This window comes from Orycteropus afer, unplaced genomic scaffold, assembly GCF_000298275.1.
Source record: "Orycteropus afer afer isolate SDZICR_OR568_19922 unplaced genomic scaffold, OryAfe1.0 scaffold00387, whole genome shotgun sequence".
Taxonomy (NCBI): Eukaryota; Metazoa; Chordata; class Mammalia; order Tubulidentata; family Orycteropodidae; genus Orycteropus; species Orycteropus afer.
In genome coordinates, this window is record NW_006921974.1 from 714,279 (window position 1) to 724,144 (window position 9,866).

At 42.6% G+C, this 9,866-nt stretch overlaps 1 protein-coding gene across 1 annotated transcript in view; it reads left to right on the forward strand.

The window, feature by feature from the left end:
- Window positions 1-4,393: 4,393 nt before the first annotated feature.
- Window positions 4,394-9,866, forward strand: part of LOC103207689 (cancer/testis antigen 47A-like) — a 34,670-nt gene continuing 29,197 nt past the window's right edge. The window contains exons 1-2 of the mRNA XM_007953351.1: window positions 4,394-4,991; window positions 5,561-5,714. Of these exons, the coding sequence (XP_007951542.1) occupies window positions 4,394-4,991; window positions 5,561-5,714 (752 nt within the window). The remainder of the gene's footprint in view (window positions 4,992-5,560; window positions 5,715-9,866) is intronic.

Sequence of the window (9,866 nt, forward strand, 5' to 3'; positions counted from 1 at the left end):
GATGACAGACAATGACTAAAACTTTCCAAGTGCTAGTTATGAAAGAAATGGATAAGGAAGATGATAATGTTGCAGAAGCGGAAGGAGAACTTTATGTATCGTTGAATAATATTCTAAACAGAACTGTGAGTTGCTTACAGGCTCATGTTTTGGGATTTTATTGGTAGCTAAATAAGTTTTGTAAGGGTTTTTAAACCTGTGCTTTCTCCTGAGAACTTCAATGGGCACTTGAATGCCAGATACAGTGGAATCCACAACATCCTATATACTCTCATAGTTTGGTTCTTGTGAAATACTTTTGTCGTACTTAAAAGACTACAGCTATAAAGTGTCAGAATACATGACAGAGACCAAGAGTTGTTTAGAATCCTTCTGAGAAACCAACTGAGGTAGTTTTCAAGCCAGCTTATGTGACCTGCACCTTCATTACTTTGTAGTAGAAATGTAGTCTCTTGTACTAACTAGTGAACAATGCACTTTTTTAAAGCATTTTATTGTGATTTGGGTGAAATTTTTCAGGTTCATTTTACATGCAATAGTTCATACACATTTAGTTTCGTGATATTGATTGCAATCCCCATAATCTAACCACTTCCTCCCTGTAGTTACCTCTTCCCTGTGTCCTTCTTTCCTATGCATCCCTGCCCTCTGAGCTATCTCCTTGTGCAAATGCTGCCCTTATGATCTCCTGTGCTTGACTTTTCTAAGGAGTACATCTCCCTGGTGTAGTGGTTTTGCTATTAGGCCTGTCCATTGTGTTTGACTGAGAGTTAAGCCCCAGTGGTGAGTACAATTCCAGGCCCAAAGGATGACTAGGGGCCATAGTCTCAGCGTTTCACCAGTCTCTATTCCACAAGGAATCCTTGTCCTTTTTATGTTTTTGAATTTTAAACAATGTCCTTCTAACCTAACCATGTGTACATGAGTTAAGGGTGTCCAGTAGGACCATATTTGGTAACTATTAGCTTGTTTGAGGATTTTTTACTTTTAAAAGGGACTTAGGATGCAAACAATTAATGCACTCAGTTACTAACCAAAAGGTCGGAGTTTCAAATCCACCCAGACATGTCTCAGAAGAAAGGGTCAGTAATCTACTTCTAAAAAATCAGCCATTGAAAATCCTTTGAACAGTTCTACTCTGACACACATGGGGTCACCATGAATCGGAATCACCTTGATGGCCACTGGTTGGTCACTGGTTAGTCATAGTAAGGTGGTTAGTCACTAGGATAATAACAAAGTCTGGTCTTCATCTTATAATTTTTCATGCAGCATATTGAAACTGTTAACAAAGGAGTTTTTATATCACCTTATCTTCTACAAATGGTATATTTTCCACCCTTTAGGAAGCCTGTATCAAACTATGTTGTTGAAGCCTAAAATATCAAGGGTAAAAAGACACTCTCGAACAGCATTCTCAGTGTGGTCCCCATCGTGATGACCTAGGCCTGTCAGGAGGCTATATGGTACCACTGAACCCAGGCCTGATTTTGACTTACTAAGACAACAGGGAAAGAAGATGAGCTTCATCTAAGGTAGGACCTACATCAATTCACTGGCTTGAAAGTGTTGCAAGTAAACTGACCAAAACAGCAAGGATTTGGGTGAGGAGGAGACTAAAACTTACAGGGACGTGAGACACACCCTTCTCTGAGATAAAAGACTGAGTGGTGGTAGTAGCGAAATGTGTAAGACACAAAACTAGTTGCTGAAGAATATAGACACTATGAGGCCATTTATATAAAGTTTTAAAACATGCAAACAATACTATATACTTTGGGATATAAACATATATTTAACAACACAAGTGGCATTCCCACAAACATAGGCAAAGTAAATGAGGAGGTCCTGAATTTCCACCTTGTGATAGCTCATGCCAGTAAGGTCAGAGTCATTAAAAAGTTGAATAGCTCAGTCTTCAGCAGGAGCAAAAACCTCCCATACACAGGGAGACAAATTTGGACTATGTAACATGACCAAAATGACTTAGAAAAGAATATATTTAAGAAGTTAAATGTAAACATTCAGAAGAGGTCCAAAAAAGAAGAAAATATCAAATAAAATTTCTCTCTGGATAAATATTTGCAAACTTACAATGAAGTTAAAACTATGAAAAAGAAAATATTGATAGATTTTGCACATAAAAATGAAAACCTATATACTCAAAAACATTAACCAACTTGAATGGCAAAAATAAAACTAGGAAAAATATCTGCAACGAATGGTTAATATCCCAAATATCATCCTATCTCATTCCATCTACCTATTTCAAATCTTGACCAATAGCAGGGCATGAATGCAGCCAGAAAGGATGTATTTTGAAATAAGTAATTCCTCCAGAACCAAATTAGAGGGGTTACTATGAGACCCTGAGAGACTACTCAATACCTTCTATCCAATAATTCAATAAGAGGGAAAATTATTATTGACATAATACTTTATATGTGTATAGCATTTAACAGTATGAAAAAGGTTTTCACCCCCATTATCTTACTTAATTTGCAGAGCAACCTACCAAATGGATTTCGACTCACAGTGATCCCCATTGAGTTCTAAGACTGCAAATCTTTAGAGAAGCAGACTGCTTCATCTTTCTTTCACAGAGCAGCTGGTGAGTTTGAACCACTGACCTTCTGGTAAACAGCTAAATGCCTCACCAGAGATCCTTTTCAAACCTTGTGAAGTAGCTAGATAATCATTACCCTAACCTTACAAATGATGAAATCGAGCCCTGTAAGTGATAAATAACTTTCCCAAATCACCTTAAACCTAAAACCAAACTCACTGCCTTGGAGTCAATTCGACACACAGAGACCCCTCCTTGGGTCTCGCAGGCGGTATCTCTACTGAAGTAGATTGCCCTATCTTCCTTCCGAGGAGTGACTGGTGGGTTTGAACCGTCAGCCTTCTGGTTAGCAGTCAAATGCCTTAGGCACTATGCTACCAGACCTCCCCAAATCACCTTAAGGGGCAAACATTAAAACCAACTCCAGACCTCAGATTATGGTTCTGCCTCAGGTTTGCTCTTTAAGATAAAGATTTTGAGTTAGAGTTTTTCAATGCTGCCTTCCAGATTAAACCAATGATTTATGGCAACATCATACTGTCTTCTTGAGGAGGACCAGAGGAAAAATGAAAACACTGAATTTTTATTTGGTTGATAAAAAGAAACAAAAAATTCTACTCATTTTAATGGGATTTATCAGTACTGTTTTTCCTAAATGTAACATATGAATTATAAGTCATTTGCTATATTTTTTCAAAAACTATTTTAGGGTTACAAAACATTTTTTTTATAAAGTAGCAGTTGATTTCTCCATAATTTTCGAGTTTATTTCCAGTTGTGGTCTTGACAAAGTGTATTTTGAAATCAAAAAAAGTCTTGGACTGTTGCCTCAGAAACATCCTAGAAAACCTGCCTTTTTAATGTCTTATTATGCTTAGCTCTTATGAGATGACCTGGTCCTTTAAAATAAGTATGTCTTTATCATTCTATGGAGGTTTGAAGTCAATTTGACAGGGTTCTTTAAACATCTTCTAGCTTTTGTTATTTACTCCTTCAACACTTAATTCTCACGACATCCATTTTAACTTTATGCATTGTTTTCAAAGTAGTTTTAAAAACAATAAATTCACTGCCATCACCTCAATTCCGACTCATAGCTACCCCATTCTGGTTTTTGAGTCAGTAAATCTTTACCGAAGTAGGTTGCCCAGTCTTCCTTCCACTAGTGGGTTAGTCACGTTAAATAGTCCAAATGTTTCTATCTTCAAGGAGGTTTTTACTACTGCTGAGAACAAAGCTATAGAACTTTTTTATGACTGTCCTTACTGGCATGAGCCACTACCAGGTGGAAATTAGGGACCTCCTCACAATTTACATGCCCTCAAGGTGCCACTATAGTTTTGCTGACAGTTGTAAAATTAAAAAGCCAGGACTTGTGTCCGGCCTAAAGGGTAACTCAAGACCCCAGGGCCTCAAGGATTCTGGTAAGAGTCTTGATCATTCATTGTAGATAAGAGTCCTCATCGTTCATTGGGTGAAAGGCATGTCAATCCTTGAGTCTCAGCAAATGAACATAGAGCTCTCAACAAGGAGTGGGATTTGTTGACCCATTCTGACGCCACCCTACGTCACTTTACCGGCAGCCTCCTTCTTGGCTTGCCAACCGCCAGCTCAACGGCAGTCTGGGTGGTCAGACCCCTGCCTTTCACTTTGTCACTGAGGGCCTGCTTGTCCCCTCAGGGGCCGCCTCCTCCATCACCCCTTCTGTCTCTCCTCAGCACCACTGTCGACGACCTTTCCTGAGGGACACCCACCTCAGTAGCCGCCGTCCTCACTGTCATCGTCGCCACAGCCCATCACCATCCGATTGAGGTACTGCCTGGTGCCATGTCCGCCACTGATGAGCGAGACCCGGCCCCAGGTGCCCCGGATGGTCCGGTGGGAGCGGCAGGAGCAGGAAGTGGGGTGACCGGTGACCCTGGGCCGGTGGAGGGCCCCGTGGCAGGGGCCCCTCAGGCTGCGCAGGAGGCGGGCGAGCCCGAGAGGGCGCTGGCCATCGCCCAGGGGAGCCAAAGTAGCGAGGACGACTCGGACATTGAGTCGGCCTCCATCGAGTCGGCCTCTGAGCAGGAGGAAGACCGTGAGGGCGCTAGGCGCCTGGTGATCGACACGGAACGTTTTCCACTGGCGGGCTTCCGCTTCATGTTCCTGGATATGATCTACAGTATGCTGCAGCGCATCTACCATAATGATCACATCCTGATCCGGTCCCACAGCGGCCACGTGCTCCTGTGTACAAGTCCGCTCGACGGCTCAAGGTCGCTGCCAGCGCTGACTCCGCCTGCTGAGGGGGACGATAGCGAAGGCTTGGCCGGGAATGTTGAGGCAGCTGGGGAGCCAATGGAGCCACTGGCCCAGGCTGCTGTTTTGGAGCCCAAAGAGGCCGCAGCCCCGGAGCCCCGGGACCAGGCCGCAGCCCTGCAGGGTGAGGATGGGCAGAGGGGCGGCTGAGCTGTGATCCGATCGGGAAGCCCAGGAGGGGGCTGAGAGCACAGGGGCCTGAGACCCACCTGGCAGCGCGGGCCTCGGGTGGGGAAGGGTGGGTGGCACCTCACCCCGCGTCGGGTCCCAAGTACTCAAGTAGAAGCCCAAACCTGTAACCACCTTTACATAAAGTCCCAGGAAACAAACCGCCCTCCACCGGCTGACAAGAGATCTGAGCTTCTCTGGTGCCATTTCCCAGATGAATGGCAGTGGAGGGCAGGTGCTCAGGAGGGAGCTTGGGAGGAAGTGGCAGGAAAGTAAGGAGGGGAGAGGAGGAAACAGGGTGGCACACCTCAGCGTTGGGGGATGGCTTTTAAAAACAAGGTGAGTGAGGCCAAAGTGTGAGGGCCGTGAAAGTGCTGTGTCGACCGGTAGGAAAGTGCCCAGCTCCTCTTTCTAGTTATCTTCGTTCTCCCGAGAGTAGAGTACTGGATGTCACTGCTGGTTCTGAATTGTGATATTTTTTCCATGAATATCTGGCCCCCAAAACTGTATTCTTCTTCCCTAAAGAAGTGACTGGGAATCAGCATGGCAACTCTGGTGAAGAGGCCCCAAAAGCAGGAGGTGAGGAAGAGAAACAAGCCAAGAGGGAAAAGGAGGACGGTGAAGAACAAGAACCCCAAAAGGATCTGGACCCAGCAGTGGGAAGCCCTGGAAAATCCAGGTATCTATGGTAGCTTTGAATCCAGGTAGCCTTGAACTTCACTCAACCATTCCTGGTATTTATTTACTGGTTACTGAGAACTTTATTTTCCTTTTTTAATTCTGCCAGTAATTAATAAGAAAGTTTGTTTTAAATAAGTTTTAAAATTCAGTTCAACTTACTTAGAATAGTTAGTAGAATCCTTGTGTACCTGATAATATAAAATGCAGCTAGGAGGAGCTCTGGTAGCATAGTGCCCAAGGCACTTGACTGCCAACCAGAAGGCTGGCGGTTCAAACCCACCAGCCACTCCTCGGAAGGAAGATGGGGCAATCTACTTCTGTAGTGATACTGCCTTGGAAACCCAAGGAGGGGTCGCTATGAGTCAGGTCAGACTCGACAGCATATAACAACAACATACCAGCTAGGAGACAATCTCTTTCAAAATGTGACATAGCAAAACATTAAGAATTTCAAGTAGGGCCATATTTAATGATTGTTGTTGTTGTTGTTGTTGTTGTAAGATGCTGTCAAGTCAGTTCTGACTCAGCAACCCTGTGTACAACAGAACGAAACACTGTGTGGTCCTGTACCTTCCTCACAATCATTGCTATGTTTGAGCCTATTATTGCAGCCACTGTGTCAATCCATCTTGTTGAGGGACTCTTTTTCACTGACCCTGTACTTTACCAAACATGATGTCCTTCTCCAGGGACTGGTCCCTCCCAAGGTACATGAGACAAAGTCTTGCCATCCTCAATTCTAAGGAGCGTTCCAGCTGTACCTCCTCCAAGACAGAGCTGTTCATTCTTCTGGCAATTCATGGGATTTTCAATATTCTTTGTCACCACCACAGTTCACATGCATCAATTCTTCTTCAGTCTTCCTTAAATCATTCTACAGCTTTCACATGTACATGAAGTGATTGAAAATATCATGACACACCTTAGTCTTCAAAGTAACATCTTTAAAGAGACACTTTACAGAGACCTTTTGTAGCACATTTGCCCAGTGCAATACATTGTTTGCTTAATTGACTGTTACTGCCATGGACGTTGACTGTGGATCCAAGTAAAATGAGATCTTTAATCTTTTCTTTTTAATCTCTAATCTTTCCTCTGTTTCTCATGATGCTGTTTATTGGTCCAATTGTGAGGACTTTTGTTTTCTTTATGTTGAGTATAATCCATACTGAAGGCTTTAAATTGAGTATAATCCATACTGAAGGCTATAGTCTTTGATCTTCATCAGTAAGTGCTTCAAGTCCTATTTGCTTTCAATAAGCAAGGTTGCACTATCTCCATATTCCAGGTTATTGATGATTCTTCCAGTCCTAACACTGTGTTGCTCTTCATATAGTTCAGCTTCTTGGATTATATGATCAGCATACAGATTGAACAAGTATGGTGAAAGGATACAACCCTGATGCACACCTTGCCAAATTTTAAACCACACAGGATCCCTATGATCTGGTTTAACAACTGCCTCTTGGTCTATGTACAGGTTCCACATGAGCACAATTAAGTGTTCTGGAATCCCCATTCTTCACAGTGTTATCCATAATTTGTTATGATCCAAACATCTTTCAGTTTTAGATTTTCATGTTTTATATGATAGTCAAAAGGAAAGAAACTTAGTCATAATACAATTATTATCACTGAATCAGTAATTAAGTCTTAAGATATATCTTGTCTTTGAATATATTTAAATGATTAACATTTTTTATATTTTGCACTTTCATAGCTGTGTGTTTCATAATAAGAGCCTCTTTCCCATGTGATAGCTGTGGAAACTGAGGGTCTGGGAGGGTAAGAGAGTGTCATTAGTGGAACCAGCACAGGTTTTTATGGAGAAGTTTATTTATATCTCAGAATGGTGTCTCAGGAAAACAAACAATCAAGCATTTAAGGTGTTGGGCAAGGGAGAGATGAGGTTGGTGTATGATCAGATGACTGAAGCCATCTGTTATCGGAGGGTACAAGTTACAAGAGGAAAAGGTGCTCCTCTCTCCCTGGTGAGATATAGCACAACAGTGCACCAGACATGCCTATGGCTGTTTTCTTATATTTAAAGTCACAGGTGCTTGTTAATGTTATATAATTACTGCTTTTCTTTCATTTCATCCTGCAGTGGAGAGGAATAAAAGGAAGGAGGAAGAAGCAAGAATTCATTCTTCACTGGTTTTAAGTTTTTTCATTTTCCTGAAGCCCAAAGGAATTTTATCAACATTGATTTTATTCCAAAGTTCATCACCCTAAAAGTGATACCCAGTGAAATGATTCTTATATTTTAAAGATCTATTTGGCAGCATTTGTTCAAGTTCAAAATAAAAGTTTGTTTTAAACAAAAAAGCTGAAATATGAGCAGTTTTTGTTTAGATAAATAATCCTGATTCAAATTTGTCTTTTACCTCTCTTTGTTTTGGTCCACTTTCTACCCTTTGGTAAGTCTCTTTAAATTATTTTATTGCAGCCACAAATAAATTACAATGTCAAGTTAAAAAATCTTCATAAGGAGAGAAATGGAGGTCAAGCCTTTAGGTCTGTGCTGTCCACGGCATTAGTCATTAGCCCATGTGGCTACTGAGCACTTGAAATGTGTCTAGTTCCATTTGAGAGGTGCTGTGTGATGAAAAGTGTTAAATTTCACTACTAATTTTATACTGATTACATGTTGAAATAACATGAGTTAAAATATAATACTGATTTCACTAGTCTCTTTTTCCTTTATCATGCCTACTCAAACCAAACCCACTGCCACTGAGCCGATTCTGACTCATAGCAACCCTACAGGACAAAGCGGAACTGCCCCATAGGGTGTACAAGGCTGTAAATCTTTATAGCAGCAGATTGCCTGACCTTTCTCCCATGGAGCTGCTGGTAGATTTGAACCAATGACCTTTTGGTTAACTGCTGTGTGTGTTAACCACTACACCACCAGAGCACCTTAATGTGGTTGCTAGAAAATGTTAAATTATACCTGTGGTTCATGTTTCTGTGTATAGGACAGGGCTGCTATAGGGCATGTTTGAAGGAATTATTCTGGATGATCCAGCTTGCCTGCAGGCCAGATGGTGCTGAAGAGCCTGGGCCCAGACTTTGCAGTAGTGGTTCTCAAAGCCTAGTCTTCAAAAGTGACAATCAGCATTGCCTGGGAACTTGTTAGAAATGTACATTTTCAGGCTCTACCCAAGACCCACTGAATCAGAAACTCTGGGGGTGGGGTGAGCAATCTGTGTTGTAACCAGCCCTTCAGGGGGTCCAAGGACCCCTGGTGGTGCAGTAGTTAAGCACTAGGCTGATAACTGAAAGGTTAGTAGTTTAAAACCACCAGCTGCTCCCTAGGAAAGGGATTTGGCAGTATACTTCCATTAAGGTTACAGCCTTAGAAACCCTATGGCCAGTTGTGTACTCTGTCCTATAGAGGGTCACTATGAGTTGCTATTGACAGCAACAGATTTCATGGGATTCTGATGTGCTAAGGTTTGAGACTCGCTTGTTTAAAACAACAGGGCAAGAAGCTGAGACCAACCGATGGTAGGACCATCCTTAATTCACTGGCTTGGGACTGCTGAACATAACTGGGCTGCAAAGGCTGGACTGGGGAGGTGACTAGAAGCCATGGGGGGTTGCTGAGACCCAGAGGGCAATGGGGTATGGCAGCAGAAAACTGCGGAAGGGGAAAAGCTGGCTCCAGAAGGATATGAACATTAAGATAGCCACGTATGTGAAGTCTGAAAAACACAAATGATCACCAGCTATTGACTGGGGATACACATACAGGAATCAAGAGCATGCTGGTGAGAGATGCATACAAATGTAGCATGTGAAACAACAGCACGTGTGGGAAAGAAATCCCTCGTTCAGGGCAGTGGTTACCTCTTGGAGAAACGGAGAGGTGCCCAGTGGGCTTCAACTCTATTTCTCAGGTGGTATTTCTAAGTGGCTACATGGATGTGGTTGTTGTTGTTTGTGTCGAGTCGATGGCAAACAACAACAACAACAACAACATGGATGTTAGGTGCTCTGGTAGCATAGTGCCTAAGGCATTTGACTCCTAACCAGAAAGCTGGCAGTTCAAACCCACCAGCCACTACTTGGAAGGGAGGTTGGGCAATCTATTTCCATAGTGATACTACCTCGGAAACCCAAGGAGGGGTCGCTATAAGTCAGA